This window comes from Heptranchias perlo, unplaced genomic scaffold, assembly GCF_035084215.1.
Source record: "Heptranchias perlo isolate sHepPer1 unplaced genomic scaffold, sHepPer1.hap1 HAP1_SCAFFOLD_44, whole genome shotgun sequence".
Taxonomy (NCBI): Eukaryota; Metazoa; Chordata; class Chondrichthyes; order Hexanchiformes; family Hexanchidae; genus Heptranchias; species Heptranchias perlo.
Genome location: NW_027139453.1, coordinates 4,988,485 through 5,010,312, shown reverse-complemented (window position 1 = coordinate 5,010,312; position 21,828 = coordinate 4,988,485). Strand labels below are relative to the sequence as shown.

The 21,828-nt window shown below is 46.5% G+C and overlaps 1 protein-coding gene and 1 pseudogene across 1 annotated transcript; both read left to right on the top strand.

Annotated features, from left to right (window-relative positions):
- The first annotated feature begins 10,699 nt into the window (after positions 1-10,699).
- Positions 10,700-13,426, top strand: LOC137312903 (probable G-protein coupled receptor 139). Its single transcript, XM_067979278.1, has 2 exons — positions 10,700-10,946; positions 12,528-13,426. Exons 1-2 carry the CDS (start codon positions 10,700-10,702, stop codon positions 13,424-13,426), a joined length of 1,146 nt encoding a protein of 381 aa, XP_067835379.1.
- A 4,497-nt stretch (positions 13,427-17,923) lies between these two features.
- On the top strand, positions 17,924-19,583 carry LOC137312902 (probable G-protein coupled receptor 139; annotated as a pseudogene).
- The last annotated feature ends 2,245 nt before the right edge of the window (positions 19,584-21,828 follow it).

Sequence of the window (21,828 nt, the reverse complement as noted above, 5' to 3'; positions counted from 1 at the left end):
CTGATGGTGAGACTCTCTCTATAAACAGGATCATGATGCTGATGGTGAGACTCTCTATAAACAGGGTCATGACATTAATGGTGAGACTCTCTCTATAAACAGGGTCATGATGCTGATGGTGAGACTCTCTATAAACAGGGTCATGATGTTGATGGCGAGACTCTCTATAAACAGCATCATGTTACTGATGGTGAGACTCTCTATAAACAGGGTCATGACATTAATGGTGAGACTCTCTCTATAAACAGGATCATGTTACTGATGGTGAGACTCTCTATAAACAGGGTCATGATGTTGATGGTGATACTCTCTTGAAACTGGGTCATGATGCCGATGATGAGACTCTCTTTAAACATTGTCATCATGCTTATGGTGAGACTCTCGCTCTAAACAGGGTCATGATGCTGATGGTGAGACTCTCTCTCTAAACAGAGTCATGATGCTGATGGTGAGACTCTCTCTCAAAACAGGGTCAAGATGCTGATGGTGAGACTCTCTCTCTAAACAGGGCCATGATGCTGATGGTGAGACTCTCTTTCTAAACAGGGTCATGATGCTGATGGTGAGGCTATCTTTAAACACGGTTATGGTATTGATGGTGAGCTTTACTCAATATCCATTAATCTGTATCTGTTACGCCCTCTCCAACCACTTCCTCTCTCACCTCCTATGTCCCTCTCCTTCCCCTCCTCCTTTCCACTCTCCCTTTCCTCCCACTCGTTTCCCTCCCTCCTCTCCTTCTCTCGCTATCCCGCTGGCTGTCTCTCCTCTGCTTCTCTCTCCTTCCCTCCTCCCTCTCTTCCATTCTAACGTGCGCTCTCCCTCGACTCGCTCCTTCCCTCCTCTCCTCCTCCTTCCCATCCCTTCTCTCCAAATAACCGCCTCCCTCTCTACCCCCTCTCACCCACATCTCCCCTCTCTTTCTATCTCATCTCACCTCGCCTTCTCAACCTCCCCTCACTCCCTGTCACCCCCTGCCACTGACAAGTCGAACTGAAGATCCCGAAAGGAAGAAATGCTAGCAGGGATTGGGGGTAGGGAGATAAGGTGACAGCTAGCCAAAAGATTCGCTCCCGAGCTATTTCAAACAGACTTCTGCTAGTGGATACTGTAGTTCAGTGGTTCTGTTACTGGACGAGTAACCCAGAGAACGTGAAATCAAATCCTACCAGAGCAGTTTGAAAATTAGAATTCAGTTGAAGGAAATCAGTAAATGTGACCATGTGATATAAAGTCCACTGGTTCACTGATGTCACTTCAGGAAAGTTAACCTGACGTGTTTACCCGGTCTGGGCCTAAAAATGTCTCCAGTCCCACACCGGCTTGGCTGATTCCTTAACGAGCCTTCTGAAGCGGCCTAGCAAGCCACTCCGTTGTTTCAAAACCACGATCTACAACGTCTCAAGAAGAAGTCAAACCAGCTGCTTCTGCGCGGGCACCTAAAGAGGGGCAATAAATGTCGGCCTTGCCAGCGATGCCCACATCCCGGGAATGAATAAAACAAATGCTCAGAAGGCCCATTGTCCGAAATGGAACTATCGAGCTTGTTCCTACAAGAATGAAAGTCATTTCAAAGTTCCCTTCAGAGACCAGATTAAATATCTGACATGACTGGGAACAGGGGACTCCCTCAGGAACCTGCTTCTGGTTCCACCCAATACAACTGGCGCTTGTCCCAGAAAATGATGCTGTTTCTCGTGTGAAACTGAAAGGCTCCTCAAATGTTACTGCACCATGATCCACTGCCCAGAACTTGAGAGAGAGAGAAGCTTTACATCACGCAGAAGGTCCCTCTGCCCCTGACTGTTCTTCCCACAGGGAAAACCTCAGCCATTCTCCAATAGATTGAAGTCCCAGACCTTCTTCAAGGGTAAAATCCTTTACTCCTATTGTGTAGTCTGGAATAATAACTGCAGCAATGTTGTGAGGAACAATTACTTGGTAAAATTTTATACATCTGCTGGTCTCTGTAAGTTCTCAATGTATAGTACTTTTGATTCACACTAAACTCTGAATGGAGCTTTACTCTGTATCTAACCGGTGCTGTACCTGCCCTATTTTTGTTTCATGGGACAATATCGAGGCAGCTTTCCTTGTAAATATTTTTTTATTCGTTTTATTGGACATTATCTGAAATTTCCCTCAACTAACGTCACTGAAATAGATGATTTGGTCATTATCGGGTTGCTGTTTGTGGGATCCTGCTGTGCAAAAATTTCCCGCCGCGTTTCCCACATCCCAACAGTGACGACACTTTTTTAAAAAATAGCACGTAGTTGGCTGTAAGGCGCGTTGGGACGTCCTTCTGCCTTACAGTGGAAAGAAAAGAGATTTCTATTAATGTTACCAGGGAAAGGGTCTGCGAGAGCAGATTCAACACTGACCATGTCCAGACACCACATAACCGAACAAACAGGATGCTGAAGCTGTGTTGTTCAATCAGCAGTGTGCACGTCTGATGCGGAGGGCGTGCAGAACATGTACAATGCTCTGAAGAACATTTATCTGTGTTCTTCAATCAGCAGTGTACACGTCTGATGCGGAGGGCGTGCAGAACCTGTACAGTGCTCTGAAGAACCTTTATCTGTGTTGTTCAATCAGCAGTGTGCACGTCTGATGCGGAGGGCGTGCAGAACCTGTACAGTGTTCTGAAGAACCATTATCTGTGCTCTTCAATCAGCAGTGTACACGTCTGATGCGGAGAGCGAGCAGAACCTGTACAGTGCTCTAGAGAACCTTTATCTGTGTTGTTCAATTAACAGTGTACACGTCTGATGCGGTGGGCGTGCAGAACATGTACAATGCTCTGAAGAACCATTATCTGTGTTCTTCAATCAGCAGTGTACACGTCTGATGCGGTGGGCATGCAGAACATGTACAGTGCTCTGAAGATCCTTTATCTGGGGCACTACAATCAGTGCGCAAAGAGAATTGAGAAATAGGAAAGGATCTAAGACTATAGTGGGAGTTGTACATCGGAGCCCTGGCAGCAGCTCTGAAGTGCTCGATTGTATAAATGCAGAGATTAGACAAGCATGTAAGAAAGGCATAGTGATCTTAATGGGGGAGTTCAACCTTCACATAGATTGGGAAAAGCAGACTAGCAACTGTCAGAAAGGTAGTGAATTTCTTGAGTGTGTCCGGGATACTTTTCTGCAGCAGTATGTGCGAGAGGGAACAAGGGGGCAAGCCATACTAGATTTAGTAATGAGTAATGAAGCAGATTTAGTAAACGGCGAAACTGTGCGTGAACATCTATCCAGTACTGATCATAACATGATCGAGTTCAATGTAATGTTTGAAAGAGAAAAAAAGTGAATCAGCTGCTGTGATTCTAGACTTGGGCAAGGCCGACTTCAATGGGATGAGACAGAGGCTGTCCACAGTAAAGTGGGCAAATCTGTTACTGGGTAAACCGACTGATGAGCAGTGGGAAATGTTTAAAGAAACATTAACGTGATACAGAATCGGTTTATACCCCCGAGGGGCAAGAACTCTGCTTGCCAAAAAAAAGCCATGGATAACTAAAGAGGGAAGGGACAGTATAAGACATAAGCAGAAGGCATAATAAAGGCAAAAAATGGCACAGATCCTGGCGAACGGGAAAGATACAAAGATCAACAAAGGGTCACAAAACAGACAGTAAGGGCTAGAAAAAGAGAGTATGAAAAGAAACTCGCAAGGGATATCAAAACCAATACGAAGAACATTCATAGTTATATTTGGAAAAAGAGGGTGGTCAAGAGCAGTGTTGGCCCCTCAAAAACTGAAAGTGGGGATATTGTCATTGACAATGGTGAAATGGCGGACATGTTGAACAATTACTTTGCGTCAGTATTTACAGCCGAAAAAGAGGATAGCATGCCCGAAATCCCAAGAAAACTTATATTGAATCTGGGACAGGGACTCGATAAAATTAACATAAGTAAAGCAAAAGTAATGAAGAAAATAATAGCACTAAAGAGTGACAAATCCCCAGGACCAGATGGTTTCCATCCCAGGGTTTTAAAGGAAGGAGGTGAGCACATTGCGGATGACCTAACTATAATCTTTCAAAGTTCTCTAGATTCAGTAACTGTCCCTCTACATTGGAAAATTGCACATGTCACTCCGCTTTTTAAGAGAGGAGAGAGAGCAAAACCGGGGAAGTATAGACCAGTTAGCATAACATCTGTTGTTGGGAAAATGCTGGAGTCTATAATTAAAGATAGGGTGACTGAACACCGCGAGAATTTTCCAGTAATCAGAGAGAGCCAGCATGGATTTGTGAAAGGTAGGTCGTGCCTGACAAACCTGATTGAATTTTTTGAAGAGGTGACGAATGTAGTGGACAGGGGAATGTCAATGGATGTTATTTATATGGACTTCCAGAAGGCATTTGATAAAGTCTCACATAAGAGACTGTTAGCTAAGATAGAAGCCCATGGAATCGAGGGAAAACTACAGACTTGGTGAGGAAGTTGGCTGAGCGAAAGGCGACAGAGAGTGGGGATAATGGGTAGGTACTCACATTGGCAGGATGTGACTCGTGGAGTCCCGCAAGGGATCTGTCTTGGGGCCTCAATTATGCACAATATTTATTAATGACTTAGATGAAAGCATAGAAAGTCTCACATCGAAGTTTGCCGATGACTCAAAGATTGGTGGCATTGTAAGCAGTGTAGATGAAAACATAAAATTACAACGGGATATTGATAGATTAGGTGAATGGGCAAAACTGTGGCAAATGGAATTCAATGTAGGCAAATGTGAATTCATCCACTTTGCTCCAAAAAAGGACAGAACAGGGTACTTTCTAAATGGTAAAATGTTAAAAACAGTGGATGTCCAAAGGGACTTAGGGGTTGAGGTACATAGATCATTAAAGTATCATGAATAGGTGCAGAAAATAATCAATATGGCTAATGGAATGCTGGCCTTTATATCTCGAGGACTAGATTACAGGGGGGCAGAAGTTATGCTGCAGCTGTACAAAACCCTGTTTCGACCGCACCTGGAGTACTGTGAGCAATTCTGGGCACCGCACCTTCGGAAGGTCATATTGGCCTTGGAGTGAGTGCAGTGTAGGTTTACGAGAATGATACCCGAACTTCAAGGGTTAAGTTACGAGCAGAGATTACACCAATTTGTGTTGTATTGTCTAGAGTTTAGAAGGTTAATGGTTGATCTGATTGAAGTTTACAAGATCTTAAGGGGAACAGATAGGGTGGATAGGGAGAAACTTTTTCCGCTGGTTGGGGATTTTAGGAGTAGGGGGCACAGTGTAAAAATTAGAGCCAGACCTTTCTGGAGTGAGATTAGAAAACATTTCTGCACATAAAGCGTGGTAGTAGTTTGGAACTCTCTTCTGCAAACGGTAATCGGCGCTCGCTCAATTGCTAAATTTAAATCTGATATAGATAGCTTTTTGTCAACCGAAGGTATTCAGGGATACGGGCCATAGGCAGATATATGGAGTTGGATCACAGATCAGCCATGATCTAATGAAATGGCGGAACTGGCTCGAGGGGTTGAATAGGCCTACTCCTGTTCCTACATTCCTATGTTCTTATGTTCCTATAAGTGCGTCTGTGTGTGTGTGTGTCTGAGTGTGTCTCTGAGTCTATCTGTGGGTGTGTCTGTGATTGTGTCTGTGCGTGGCTGTGTGTGGCTATGTGTGAGAATGTCAGTGCGAGTGTGAGTTTGTCCGAGTGTGTCTGTGAGTGTGGCATTGATTGTGTTTGTGAGTGTGGTTGTGTGTGTCTGTGAGTGTGTCTGTGAGTGTGTCTGCTGGTATGTCTTCGAGTGCCCCTGTGTATGTGGCGGTGTGCGTGTCTGTGAGTGTGTCTGTGAGTGTGTCTGCTAGTATGTCTGCGAGTGCCCCTGTGTATGTGGCGGTGTGCGTGTCTGTGAGTGTGTCTGTGAGTCTGTTTCTTTGTGTGTCTGGCTGTGAGCGCGAATCTGTGTGTAGTTGTGTGTGTGTCTGTGAGTGTGTCTGTGACACTGTCTGTGTGTGTGTCTGTGAGTATGGCTGCAATGGAAGCTGTGACATTGGTCAACAGTCTCTGCATCATGTTTGGTTCCACAGGTGTGCTGTTGGATATGACCACCCGTTCTGTGTAGGAAAGGATGGGCTCCAAGCTCTGTGCAAATCCCTGTGCCAAGTTCCAGGTGGACTCCTCCATGCCACTTGATATTGTGTGCAAACTTTCCAGTGCACCAAGCAATTTGTTTTGTACACCCATCAGCCACCCTCTGTAGCCTGGCACATTGAAGTCCTTATCTGACTCCTCGGCAGCAGAACCAGTGCTCTCCGGTGAGCTGGCACCTGTGGTATCCGTTCCCCCTGCCCCGGCTCCTGCGCAATTGTGCCCGGTCTCTCACCATGTGCCGATGCCTCCCCTAAACTACGCACAGTGTGACTCTCTGAATTGGTGGCTGGGAATATAAGATCGAGTGACGGTGTGTCTATATCATCACTGTCATCTTCGTCTGCCTCCACCCACAGGGCAGGTTCCGGTTCTTGGGCATCTGCAATGACAACGGGACACGGGTTGAGTTGTGGTGCGGGGAGAGGAGACAGAAAGATGTGCGTGCTCACATCATTTGCAGCACGTGAGCCAGAAAAGCTTGTGGGATGAGGGAGAAGTGGGAAGCGAGAAGGAGCATGACGTATGCATTGTCGAGACCCACTTCGTCGTTGTTGCCAGCAACCCCAGTGGCCATGGCCGCAGCGACAACCCGCCCAATGATGGCCAGCACTGTCTCCTCCACTGAGAGTCCTGCAAGATGTTTGTGTGATGTGGCTGTCATGGTTGTGATTAATGGTGCATTTGGTAGGAGACACCACTTGACAGTTGAATTTACTCACCTTGAGCACTCGTGTCAAAAGGTTGAACTTCTTCGTGCAATGCATCCATGCCTGTGGTGCAATGCTCCCGGTATTGAATCCAATCTCAGTATGTGTCTGGTGGGCCCATTGCACACAACCAACAACCTCCCCCTGCGGATACTTGATGCCCCTCTGTGTGTCACTCTCCTCCACTAAATCCTCCAATGCGTAGCCTGAGAAAATTGTTGCACGCAGGCCCCGCAATTACGACAGAAGTGTTTTTAAAAACAGAAAGGTGTCACATCAGGGGACACCTCACAGTTCTGGACACTGGGTGAAATACACTGAGGTGTTTATAAACAAAGAAAGCTGTCAAATCAGGGGACACCTCACAGTTCTGGACACTGGGTGAAATACACTGAGGTATTTATAAACACAGAGGTGCTTTTATTCGAGAACCACCAAAATTGGACGCTGGCATCGCGGTAAGGAATGAAACCACACCCTTTGGTTGTAATGCAGGCAGCACAAAACATTCTTGCTGTCTGATGATTTCAATGATTGCTGCGTGCAGCCAGTGCTACCTCCGCTGTTGATTAGCTGCAGGCACCAGCAGGCTGTCCAGATGCCGGGTGTAGCTCGTTCCACTTAAATGCAGCCTGCACCTCTTAAACGGGAGGAACAATGTGGCTGCAGGAAGTGGTGGAAGCCCATTGGGAAGTAAGTCTGTGCTGGAAAATACTGAAGGATAAAAACAAAAGATTTGAATTTATATAGCGCTTTTCACAATCTCAGGACATACCAAAGCGCTTTCGAGCCAATGAAGTGCAGTCACTATTGAAATGAAGTTAACTGGCAGCCAATTTGCGCACAGCACGCTCCCATAAACAGCAGTTTCATAATGAGCAGATAATCCGTGTTTTCGTGATGTTGGTTGAGGGATAAATATTGGCCTCAGGACACCGGGGAGGACTCCCGTGCTCTACTTCAAAATAGTGCCATTTTGTCTTTAATGTCCACCTGAGAGGGCAGATCGAGCGACGGTTTCATGTGTCATCAGAAAGACGGCTCCTCCAACAATGCTGTACTCCCTCAGTACTGCACTGGAGCGTCAGCCGAGATTTTATGCTGAAGTTTCTGGGTTGGGTCTCGACATTCTGACTCACGAGAGGTCGACCCACTGAGCCCCAGCTGAAACTGTGAATGGCTGCGTCTGTGGGAGCTTGCACCAGGTTCTCTGCTGGAAGAGGTGGAGAGGAGGAGGGGAATCCTACGTCCGCGCGGGTAGGGGGTGAGGGGACGGTGATGGGTGGGCATGAGGCCTTCCAGGTATATGCTCAAGTGGCAGTGGGAGGAAGTAATGAACGAGGTCAATGCCAGTAGTGTAGCACCAAGAACAGGAAGGAGTTCAATGATTTGACACGACTGGTTAAGGTGAATGAGGTCAACTGTCAAGTGGCGTCTCCTACTGTTTAGACATGAATGAGGGAAAGTGAAACAATGAATACTGAGAGAGTTGAACAGCCACCCAACCAAAGTCAAGTCGAGGCCATGTCCTTGCCTAACAATTGACTTCCTGTTGTACGGATGGAAATTGGGTATTATTCAAAGCCCGGGGAAAATATACATAAGATTGAACTTGCTGCCTGTTGAACGATCAACGGAGACAACCAGTCAAATACAGGGAAGTCACATGTTCCTCTTAACAGGACACAGCAATCGGGGCAAGATTGAGTTTGATGGGAGAAAACTCACACCTAATTGAGGTGAACAAAGACAGACTAGTCTTTGTGGGGGAAATGACTGTTCTAAAAGCCAGTTGGTTTTAAGTGGTGTTTGAGTGGCTGACAAAGATACCCAGTCTGTGTGTATTAAGTGCTCGAAGTCGACCTCTATGGCCATCTGCACTCTCCTCCACTGAAGGTCAGCAGCCTCCCACCACCCATGCTCCAGCCACTGCGGATGCAACTTGTAGGAGCACTATGATAGGTAAAGGCACAGGAGTGGCAGGCACTAAAATAATGCACAAGGGTAAATCGGGTAATGGTGTTCACATGATTTCATGTGTTAGTTCATAAATTTGTATTTGAAGTGTTTGATGTTGGATATATTAATGTGCTGCGGGAGGAAGCAATGTTTAATCACGAGGAGGACGATTGGGATGTGGGAGAGGACAGGTGGGGAATGCAAGAGTGTTGGTGACTTGGCAGGTGTTGTTGAGGTTACTGATATCACTCATTAATAATGTGAGCACGTAGAGCCCTTGCAGACAGGATCTGTACAACTTATTGCCTCCTTGCCTCCTCCTCCAGTTCCTCCTCGCCCTACTCTTCCTCCGCTCCCTCCTTTTCCTCTGCCTGTAGCTCAGGATCACGCCAGATAGACAGTGGCCAGGGCTGTTGCGTTATGAGGGCGAGGTGGTGCAGCATACATCGACGAATCTTGACACCCGCTAAGCGGAGTGCTGCAGGGTTCCAGCAGAATGGACCAGGCAGCGGAAGCGTATCTTGAGGACACCAACAGTGCGCTCTGTGACGTTTTGTGTGGCTGCATGACTCCCTCTGTCGGCCTGCTCTGCGTGTGTGCGTGTGTTCCTGACCGGAGTCGTGAGCCAACTCATGAGGGGATAGATCTGGTCGCCCAATAGGCAGCCGTTGACCTGCCATGCTGACAGGACTGACGCATAATGAAGGTGTCATACTGCTGACAAGGTAGCGGGCATTGACCTGTATGATGCGTTGCATATGGTCGCACACCAGGTGTATATTGAAGGAGTGGAAGAACTTTCTGTTCATGAAGATGGCCAAGTTGATATTTGGAGCACACATGGCAATGTGCTTGCAGTCAATGGCACCATGGGGAAGCAATGCGAGCAAAGCCTCGCTCTCGCTCATTCTGCTTCTCTCTGTCAAGAGGGAATGTGATGAACCTTTTACACAGCTCGTACAGTGCTTCAGTGACCTCCCTTATACAGCAGTGCACTGCAAACTGTGAGATGTTGCTCACATCACCAGCAGAGGCCTGAAAGGATCCAGAGCCGTAAATGTTCAGCGCCATGGTTACCTTGACAGCCACAGACAAAGCTGTCCTTGCCCTGCTCTGAGGCTCAGTTGTGGCTGCAGCAGTTGACAAATCTATGTTGGGAACTCTTTCGTGAACTGCAGCCATCGGATGCACTGACCACCGCTTATGTTGAGGTAAGAGTATTGTTCCCTGAAGGCCTTCATGAGATACCGCCTCCTGCTCAGTGCCCTGCACCACCTCCTCCTCCCTCTCCTCGCAGCTTGATCTGCTCCTCCTGACCTCTCTGCTTGTTCCTTGTCGTCTTCTACACATATCGGGAGCTCGAACAGGCCACCCATGGCTGGCAGAAATCTTGTTCAGCGCACTGTTGTAAATGACACCAACAATGTAAGACATGCCAAACCGCTCTTTATTTACTGTAGCAACTCTATCCAAATACAGGAAGCATGAAGAAACACGTAAAATTTTACCAGCAGCCAGAAGCAATAATCCAGCTTCAATGCTGTCAGACTGCGGGTCTTACAGTTTCTGTTGTTCCAAATATTTATTAAAATAATAAACTGGGCTTTGTGCTTTCCATCTAAGTAATATTTGATTAAATATATGTTTTGATGTCATATTCGTTGAATTTAATGTTGTTAACCGAATCTGTTTGTTCAGTGACTGGAATTAATGTCAGTCTCCGTGGGCCCTAATTGTCACAATGGAATTTTTTCGTGTGCTATAAATAAGCGAACACATTCAATTTGTTATCCAAATAGTGTCAGTGACAGCATCACCTCTGGCACTAACAGGGATCAGCGGATCTATAGAGTGGGAGAGAATAGATCGGAACCCGGGAACAAAAGAAAGGAATTTTAAACAATGGGTCGGAATCTTAGAACAATAGATTGGAATGTTACAGCAATGGGTCGGAATCTTAGAACAATAGATTGGAATGTTATAGCAATGGGTCGGAATCTTAGAACAATAGATTGGGACAGTCCATTCTGGATATTTCAATATCTGTATGTATATTATGGTTCAATGTCATTAGAGGGGAGGACATATTTTGTGCTTTGGAGTACACAATTAATATACTATCCGCTCCTCGCTGCTGTCGGTGTTCCTGGTAAGTCTCAATATCCAACCATGAATTCTATAAACCATGTTCCACTGTATTAATGTTCTTGTCATTCCCTGTGCCATACTCTCTGCTGTTCGAGTTTCCGGGAAGCCTCTGTATTCCCTGTAAAAATTAAAATGTTAACTTGGGATGGAAAATAGAGCGAAAGGGGGAACATAGTTGGGAAATATATTTATGGGGGTTTTCTAGGTGTGAGGGTTAATTTGCAATGGGTCCATGGGAGTGAGTTTGTCTATTCAGGGAGCCCTCGCATGAGCCTGTTTTTACTGGGCCCTTAGGGTGTGTCAGTATTTACAGGGGGTTCAGAGATGCTACTAATATTTGCAGGGATTCCAGGGACGATAGTAAAATTTAAAGTGGGATGAAGAGACAGCACTAATATTTAAAGGCGATCAAGAGACTGTACTAATATTTAAAGGTGGATCCAGGGACTGTACTAAGATGTACAGGGGGATCCAGAGACTGTACTAATATTTAGTGGGGATCCAGTGACGGTACTCATGTTCACAGTTGATCCGGAGGTGGAAATTAATACTTACAGGAGGATCCACGGCGGCATCTAATATTTACGGGAGATCCAGATACTGTACTAATACTTGGAGGGCATCCAGAGATTGTACTATACTTACAGGGGTCCAGAGACTGTGACGATCCGGATTCTTTCCCCTCAGTCTGGTTCAGTAATAACTGAAGTCGAATACATTTTAAAGTTCAACACATCTTTAATAGCAGGGTTCTTAGTCTGCAGCATTGATTTGGACTCCTGATAGAGTCCCTCTATGCTGGCAGAGCAAGAACAAAAACATACAGAAATCCACACGTTTTTATATAAATCAATAGGGTTGGAACATACTTAACGAGGGTCAAAACCAATCATAAGCCGGGCATAGGTTGCCATGCGAGGTTACATTATTTCCGGCCAATCATAAATCGTCCATGTGCTGATCATGCTGCTGTTAGACATCAAAGGGAATACTTCCTCACCTTCTAACTTGGAATGTTCTTCCCTGTCCCTTCTGTTCCTTATCTCCCAACCTGGAATGTCTTTCAACTTTGGCTAAGCTCGTTACCTAAATTGATCTGCCATAAACATGGAGACATTCAGACCAGTCCTTGACTCACATCAAAGACTCTACATTGCTAAGACCATGCAAGCCTGCTGACTAAGCAAACATATGGCCCAGCAGGAGGGCCAGGCCACTTGTATCAATCTCAGTTACTAACTAATTTACCCTTTCTAACCATTTTGCATTCTGCTTCTTTGCCACGTAGGCATTTTAATATTTTACCGAAAACTGACCACGTAGGGATTCTCATTTGTACAAATATTTTCAGGGGATCCAGAGAATGTGCTCATGTTTACAGTTGATCCAGAGACTGTACTAATATTTACCGGGTATCCGGAGACTGTATTAATATTTACAGAAGAACCAGAGACTCTACTAATATTTACAGGACATCCAGAGACTGTACTAGTATTTATAGGTGGTTCCAGAGATGTTATTATTGTTCACAGAGGGTGCCAGCTTGATCTAGAATTTTCATTTTTATTTCCCTTCCTTACAGTTAATTTATTGACAATTGTGATCCTATCTCGTGGAAAGTGCGGTCTCTCCAAATGTGTCACTCGCTACCTGGTGTCCATGGCAGCGGCGGATCTACTGGTCATTATCATCGATCTGATATTGAGGCAGATTCCCATTCTTTATCGTTCACTGTTCACTTTTCTATACCAACTTCCCTTGTGTAATATCCACGCCGTCCTGCTTTATGCAGTCACGGACTGTTCTGTCTGGTTCACCGTCACATTCACCTTTGATCGATTTGTGGCCATTTGTTGCCAGAAGCTGAAAACTAAATATTGCAACGAGAAAACGGCGGCTGTGGTTCTGGGAACAGTGAGTGTGCTGAGCTGTTTAAAGAACATTTTCTGGTACTTTATGTTCGAAGGTCCATATCAGCTTTCCAATACCCCTTGGTTTTGTTTTCCAGTGATAGGTGTTGTATCATCACCGGTATGGGCTGTAATCGAACTCCTTCATTATGTCCTGAATCCATGTGTCCCATTTATTCTGATTCTGTTCCTCAATGTTTTAACAGTCAGACACATTTTAGTGGCCAGCAGAGTCCGCAGGAGACTCCGGGGCCACAGCAGTGGGGAGAGTCCCAGAGACCCAGAGATGGAGAGTCGCAGGAAATCAATGATTTTACTGTTTGTTATATCAGGAAACTTTATCGTGTTATGGGTGGTGTTCATGTTTTATTCTATTAATCGACGATTGTTGTATTTGGACTCTACGTCTGTAATTCCACCTCCACTTGTACAAGAGCTGGGATTTATGCTCCAGCTCCTGAGTTGCTGCACAAACACCTGTATTTATGCCGTGACCCAGGCGAAATTCAGAGAGCAGTTGAAGAATGTGGTGAAATATCCCTTTACTGTTATTGTTCAATTCATTAAATAGTGCGAAGATCTGAGACTGCAGAGTGAGTTCTCTTTCATTCCGACAGGCTGCGGTGCTGCAAACACTGGGTGTTTATGTAATCGCTGAAACGTTTATAACCTGAGGCTATTGATTGACTCATTTTATCGAGTTTGTCAATGTGACTATCACATGCAAGGACAAGTTGTAAAATAATTTGTGGTCACTAATTGCACTAATTGCACAACGTTTGACCGTATGGGATAAATTAAAAGGTAATTAAGTAAATTGCAATAGAAGCTGACAGTGACCAGTGTGTGAATGAGGCGGGATGTAGAGGAGATCCGAGGACTGTAGGTGTCAGTGACCAGTGTGTGAATGGGGCGGGAGGTTGAGCTGATCCCTGGACTCTAGGTGTTGGTGACGGGGTATTAATGAGGCGCGAGGTAGAGGAGATCTTTGGACTGTAGTTGTCGGTGACCAATATTTGAATGGTGCGGGAGGTCGAGGAGATCCCAGGATCAGTGTGTTAATGGGGCGGGCGGTAGAGCAGATCACGGGACTGTAGGTGTCGGTGATCAGTGTGTGAATTGGGGGGAGGTAGATGAGATCGCAGGAATGTAGATGTCGGTGATCAGTTTGCTAACGGGGCGGGAGACAGAGGAAATCTCGGGACTGTAGGTTTCGGTGATCAGTGTGTTAATAGGGCGAGAGGTAGGGGAGAGCCCGGGACTGTAGGTGTCGGTGATCAGTGTGTTAATGGGACGGGAGGTAGAGGAGATCCCAGGACTGCAGGTATCGTTGATCAGTGTGCTAATGGAGCGGGAGGTAGAGGAGATCCAGGGACTGTATGTGTCGGTAATCAGTGTGTTAATGGGACGGGAGGTAGAGGAGATCCCAGGACTGTAGGTGTCGGTGATCAGTGTGTTAATGGGACGGGAGGTAGAGGAGATTCAGGGAGTGTAAGTCTCGGTGAGCAGTGAGGTAATGGGGCGGGAGGTAGAGGAAATTCCAGGAATGTAGGTGTCGGTGATCAGTGTGTTAATGGGACGGGAGGTAGAGGAGATCCCGGGACTGTAGGTGTCGGTGATCAGTGTGTTAATGGGTCGGGAGGTCGAGGAGATCCCGGGACTGTCGGTGTCGGTGATCAGTGTGTTAATGGGACGGGAGGTAGAGGAGATCCCAGGACTGTAAGTGTCAGTTAGCAATGTGGTAATGGGACGGGAGGTAGAGGAGATCCCGGGACTGCAGGTGTCGGTGATCAGTTTGTTACTGGGACGGGATGTAGAGGAGATCGCGGGACTGTAGGTGTCTGTGATCATTGTGTTAATGGGGCGGGAGGTAGAGGAGATCCCAGGACTGTAGGTGTCGGTGATCAGTGTGTTAATGAGGCGGGAGGTAGAGGAGAACCCAGGACTGCAGGTATCGGTGATCAGTGTGCTAATGTGGCGGGAGGTGGAGGAGATCCCGGGACTGTAGGTGGCGGTGATCAATGTGTTAATGGTGAGGTAGCTAGAGGAGATCCCGGGACTATAAGTGTCGGTGATTAGTGTGGAATTGGAGCGGAATGTGGATGAGATCCCAGGAATTTAGGTGTCCGTGATCAGTGTGTTAATCGGGCGGGAGTTAGAGGACATCCCGGGACTGTAAGTATCGGTTATTAATGTGGTAATGGCGGGGGTGGGGGTGGGAAGGTAGAGGAGTTTCCTGGACTGTAGGTGTCGATGATCAGTTCGTTAATGGGACGGGATGTAGAGGAGATCCCGGAACTGTAGGTGTCGGTGTTAAGGGTGTTAATGGGGCGGGAGGTCAAGGAGATCCCAGGACTGTAGGTTTCGGTGATCAGTGTGTAAATGGAGCGGGGGGTGGAGGAGATTCCAGAACTCTATGTATCAGTGATCAGTTTGTTACTGGGACGGGATATAGAGGAGATTCCGGGACTGTAGGCGTCGGTGATCAGTGTGCTAATGGGGCGGGAGGTAGAGGAGATGGCCGTACAGGAGGTCGGGAAATTGACAGGATCGGATGCAACGCTGGTTTGACATCCATCCTGTTAAACCTTCAGTGGGGAGTACAATTGGGTGGGATGTTAAACCAGCGTTGCACCTAATCCGATCAGTTTCCTGATTGGTGGGTTAGGTTAAAATCGCCCTCATGTCTTCGATGTATGAACCCCGATTTTAACCGAACGAGCCTGGTGGAAAACTGGCGTGTTCAGGTCGGATGCTAAGATCGAACGGGGTATAAAAAGTGTGTCCTAGCCCCAAACCCATCTATTTCATGCCTGGTGGGTGCGGTTAAAATTTCACCCACTTAGTGGGTCTGTCGGATTATAACAGGCCCTTTGATATTTCAATTATAAAATGTAGATCTAAATGTGCGGTATCAGGGGCTTTCTCCCCAAACGTGTCCTTACTTTATGAAATAAACATGGAGTTGAATAAATTCTGGGAGAGATCACCTCACCCAGGGCGTGCTGTATGTAGCTGCTAAATAACAATAACAACAATAACTTGCATTTATTTAGCGCCTATAACGTAGTAAAACGTCCCAAGGGACTTCACAGGAGCGATTTTCATACAACATTTGAGACCGAGCCATATAAGGAGATATTAAGCGAGGTCGAATGGGGTAAATTTTAAGGAGCATCTTTATGGAGGAGAGAGGTGGAGAGGCTGGGTGGGGGGTGGGGGGCGGTGGGGAAATTCCAAGCCTAGGGCCTTACCAGCTAAAGGAACAGCCGCCATTGGTGGGGCCGAGATGCACAAAGGACAAGAATTGGAGAAGGGAGGGTGTGAGAGTCATGGAGGGATTTCAAGACGAGGATGAGAATTTTAAAGTCGAGGCGCTCCTGGACCAGTGAGCAGAGGGGTGATGGGAGAACGGGACTTTGTGCGAGTTAGAATACGGGAAGCAGGGTTTTGGATTAGCTCAAGATTATGGAGAGTGGAAAATGGGAGGCCGGCCAGGAGAGCATTAGAATAGACCAGTCTTGAGGTGACAGAGGCATGGATGAGGCTTTCAGCAGCAGATGAGCTGAGGAAGGGCTGGAGACGGGCGATGTTACGGAGGTGGAAGTGAGGGGTCTTGGTGATGGAGTGGATACTCCAAACAATGCGGTTCCCCAAGGGGCTTGGCTGAGGGACACTGAGAGCTCGCAATCCACCAGGAGATGGAAATGGTTTGCACAAATTGACCAACAGGGGATATTTGTCAGTTCATGTCGTTGTATTGAGATTATCAAAGTACGATCTGGCCTGAATCTAAGAATGGAAACAGAATGCTCGTTACTTTCAAAAAATCAATTTCTCTTCACATAAAACCCAACATCATGTCTCTTGATTATCTTCAGGATAATTGATCTCACCTTACAATCTCTCCGCTCTGCCTGCCTCCCATGATTGACTTTCGATTCCTACCTAACAGCGCTGTGAGAGCACCTTTCCCTCATGGACTACAGAGGTTCAAGAAGAAGACCCACCACCTCCTTCACAGGGGCAAGTAGGGGATGGGCAATCAATGTCGGCCTTGCCAGCGGCGCGCACATCCCGTGGAGGAATAAAAAATACAATATTTTCTCTCTCACACTCAGTGCCGATTAACCGTCCAATATACATAGCCTATTATCCAATGCGACCCATTACCTGATATGGATGGGAATTACCCTGTGAATATACTCACTCTAACATCCAGTGCTCATTAGTTTCTTAATATGCACATCCCTTGCCCAATACTGACACAATGCGGATATGGGAGGGATTTATCCAGTGAATATTTTCTCCCCAGCCCTCAGTATCCATTAATGTACCAATAGAAACTGTCCATTGACCAGTACTGACAGATGGCTTCTGTTTGAGGGAATTATCCTGTGAATATTCACTTTCTAACAGTGCGCATTAAAATTTCAATACACACGGCCCATTTCTCAATACAGACACATTACAGATATGGGAGGGATTTATCCTGGGAATATTTTCAGTCTCACACTCAGTTCTCATTAAAAATGCTGCATATCAGCAACACAAGATATGAAGACATGTCTTAATTGGAACTTTAGAAGACACTTGATGTTAGAGAGAGAATACTCAATATTGTGTAAATATTGGGGAATGGGCTGTGTAAATTGGAACTTTAATGGCACTGAGTGTTAGAGAGAGAATATTCACAGGATAAATCCAATGAAGCACATCTGTCAGCCGTGGCTCAGTTGTCAGCATTCAAGCCTCTGTGTCGGAAAATTGTCGATGTTTTATGCCCCAAAGACCAAGGGCAATGATGTTGGTACTTCCAGTCCTGCAGTTTCCTGCCGGCGGGTGACGGCTGCACCACCACCAACATCAACAACAACAACAACAAGTTGCATTCATATCGCGCCATTAACGTAGTGAAACTCCCTAAAGCGCTTCACAGGAGCGTAATTCAACCATAAAATCGACGCCGAGCAACATAAGGAGCAATTAAGATGGGTGACCAAAAGCTCGGACAAAGTGGTCCGTTTTAAGCAGCGTCTTAAAGCAGGAGAGACAGGCGGAGATATCGATGGAGGGAATTCCAGAGCTTGGGGCCTCGGCAGTCGAAGGCACGGCCGCCAATGGTGGGGCGAAGGAAATTGGGAATGTGCAAGAGCCCAGAATTGTATGAGTGCAGAGATCTCGAAGGGTTGTAGAGGCTGGAGGAGGTTCCAGAGATAGGGAGGGGGCGAGGACGAGGACCATATCGAGATCTCGAAAGGTTGTAGGTCTGGAGGAGGTTAGAGATATGGGGTGGGGCGAGAGCCATTCAGAGATCCCGGAGGGTTGTAGGGCTGGAGGAGGTTCGAGATGGGGGGTGGGGAGAAGGCCATTCAGAGATCCAGGAGGGTTTTAGGGCTGGAGGAGATTCGAGATGGGGGGTGGGGAGAGGGCCATTCAGAGATCCCGGAGGGTTGTAGGGCTGGAGGAGGTTCGAGATGGGGGGTGGGGAGAGGGCCATTCAGAGATCCCGGAGGGTTGTAGGGCTGGAGGAGGTTAGAGATGGGGGGTGGGGAGAGGGCCATTCAGAGATCCCGGAGGGTTGTTGGGCTGGAGGAGGTTCGAGATGGGGGTGGGGAGAGGGCCATGCAAAGATCCCGGAGGGTTGTCGGGCTGGAGGAGGTTAGAGATATGGAGGGGGGCGAGGGCCATGGAGGGGTTTGAGAACAAGTTTTTGAATTTTATAATCAAGGTGTTGGTGGAGCGGGAATCTTACCTGGTCTGAGCTCAGGTTTCATTCCTGTGACTTTTATTTCTAATCTCTCTTGCCTTCCCTTTGTTGCAGCCAACTTGGTCACACTCCTGACCCTCCACTGCAGGGACTGCGGTCTATCCAAGAGCACCTCCATCTACCTGGTGGCCATGGCCACAGCCGACCTCCTGGTCCTCCTCTTCTACGTCTTGGTCAACCGCATTGTGGCCCCTCGTTTCCCTCAGGTGTTCGCCGTTTACACCTTAGTGTGTCGACTCAAATCCATCATCAGCGCCGCCGTGATCGACTGCTCTGTCTGGTCAGCGGGTTCTTTCACCTTCGACCGTCTCGTGGCCATCTGTTTCCAGGGGTTCAGAAGGAGGTACTGCACCCAAGAACCGCTGCCCTGGTAGTTGGTTGGGTTTACCTGCTGACTTACTCCAGGAACCTCCCCTACTATTTCGCAATCCGACCCTGCTTTGTACATAACAACCTGCAGATAGGTTGCAAGACCAATCCCAACATCTACTCAGCGCCAGCCTGGAGAGCTTTCAACTGTCTTCACACCATTTTAACGCCTTTGGTTCCCTATATCTCTATGGCTCTGCTCAACGTTTTGATCGTCAGATACATCCTGGCAGCCAGTCCGATCCGCCGGGGATTCCGGGGAGATGGCGGGACAGAGGGGGATCCCGAGATGCAGAGTCGGAGAAGATCCATGGTCTTGCTCTTCGCCGCCTCGGGTAGTTTCATATCGCTGTGGATGGCGACAATCGTGCTCTTCCTGTTCTCACGGATCACAAACTCGTACTTTTACCGGGGCTTCAATCACACGTTCGCTATCGTTAATGAAACTGCCCGCATGCTGAGGGTTCTGAACTGCTGTACAAGCACCTGTATGTACGCTCCAACACAGTCCAAGTTCAGGGGAGAGCTGAAGAGGGCAGTGAGATATGGCAACAATCTAATTGTTAATTTTATTGCAGAGATAAAGTGACTGAACTCAACTCTAAGTTAAGTTTACAAGATCCCATTAACTCGATGTAATCATAGAACCATATAATCATAGAAGGTTACAGCACATAAGTAAGCCATCGAGTACATGCCGGCTGTATGCTTGGGCAATCCAGCTAGACTCAATGACCCGCCCTAACCCCGTAGCTCTGCACATTTTCTTTCGTTTCAAGTATATATTCAGTTCCCTTTTGAAGGCCATGATTGAATCTGCCTCCACCACCCCCTCGGGAGTGGCATTCCAGATCCTAACAACTCGCTGTGTAAAAAAAGTTTATCCTCATATCACCTATCGTCCTATTGCCAATCACCTTAAATCTATGCCCATTGGTGCTTGACCCTTCCACCAATGGGAACAGTTTCTTTCTATCTTCTCTGTCCAGACCCTTCATGATTTTGAATACCTCCATCAAATCTTCTCGCAACTGTCTCCGCTCCAAGTAGAACAATCCCAGCTTCTTCACTCTATCCACGTCAGTAAAGTATCTCATCCCTGGAATCATTCTAGTAAATTTCTCCTGCACCCTCTCTAAGTCCCTTTGCATCTTTCCTGAAGTGCGTTGCCCAGAACTGGACACAGTACTCCAGTTGTTGCTGAACCAATGCTTTATCATAACTTCCTTGCAATTGTTCTCTTTGCCTCTATTGAAAAAGCCCAGGACCCCGCATGCTTTGTTAACCGCTTTCTCAACCCGCCCTGCCAACTTCAACGATTTGTGCACTTATACCCCCAGATAATTCTGTTCCTCTACCTCTTGTATAATTGTACCCTATGGCTTTTATTGCCTCTCCTCAATTTTCCTACCAAAATGCATCACGTCGCATTTTGCCAAGTTGAACTTCATCTGCCACTTGTCCGCCCATACCACCATTGTATCTATATCCTCTTGAAGTCTATCACCATCCTCTTCACTGTTCACTACCTTTCCAAGTTTCGTGTCATCTGCAAATTTTAAAATCGTGCTCTGTACTCCCATATCATTAATATATATCAAGAAAAGCAGTGGTTCCAGCAATGACCCCTGGGGAACACCACTGTACACCTCCCTGCAGTCCGAAAAACAACCACTCACCACTCCTCTCTGTTGCGTGTCATTTAGCCAATACTGTATTCATGTTGCTACTGCCCCCTTTATTCCGTGGTTCGCAATCTTAATAACAAGCCTACCATGTGGCACTTTATCAAACGGTTTTTGAAAGTCCATATACACCACATCAACTGCATTGCCCTCATCCACCCTCTCTGTTACCTCATCAAAAAACTCTGTTAGGTTAGTTAAACACGATTTGCCTTGAACAAATCTGTGCTGGATTTCCCTAATCAATCCTCGTCCAAATGACTGTTAATTATGTCCCCGATTATCGTTTCCAAAAGTTTCCCCACCACCAAGGTTAAACGGACTGGCCTGTAGTTGCAGTTGCTGGGATTATCTTTACACCCTTTTTTGAACAAGGGTGTAACAGTTGCAATTCTCCAGTATAATAAATCCACAATATTAATAACACAGGTTCAAATCTCATTTTTGGTTCCGGGTAATTTTCACTGAAACTTTTCAGTAGTGAATTAGATCAACGGGGTAGGTTAACGAAAATTAGATATTTTCTTGCCCCAGAGATGAATCAACTGGTTGTTTGTATTAAAATCGACACAAAGTGCAAACAACTTTATGCATCCATATAGTTACAAGTTGGATATCCATCGGGGTATGGCAAATGCTAAAACATCCATGCGAGTTCTAAACACGGGCTACCCAAGAATTACTAAAAGTGAGCCTCTTTATACATCGAGATGGACACCGCCACGTGATTACGCTGAACCGAGCAATTCTTTGCATGTCACAATTACACACATTCCATTCTCACTGGAATGTGGGTGGCGTTTGTGTCGAAGATAAGGTAATTGTGCACGGTTATAAACATCGCACAAAACAAAAACGGTTGAAATATTTTGGCACCAGACTAGGCTATAATTCATTACAAGATCCCTCTGATGCTCCTTAAATTGCATCAACCTGAAACCTCCGTGCTACTCTGGCATTGATTCTATGATTCGACTCAGCATTCTCCTGCCGTACCATAACCACCTAATCTAAATCATGCATTAGCCTTTATCTCACGGATACATTCTCATAATATAATGATATTAATCCCAATATCTTTACAACGAAGCCATTGTTCCTATTATGCATCATCCGACACAAAGAAAATTATACTTTGAGTTGATGCAT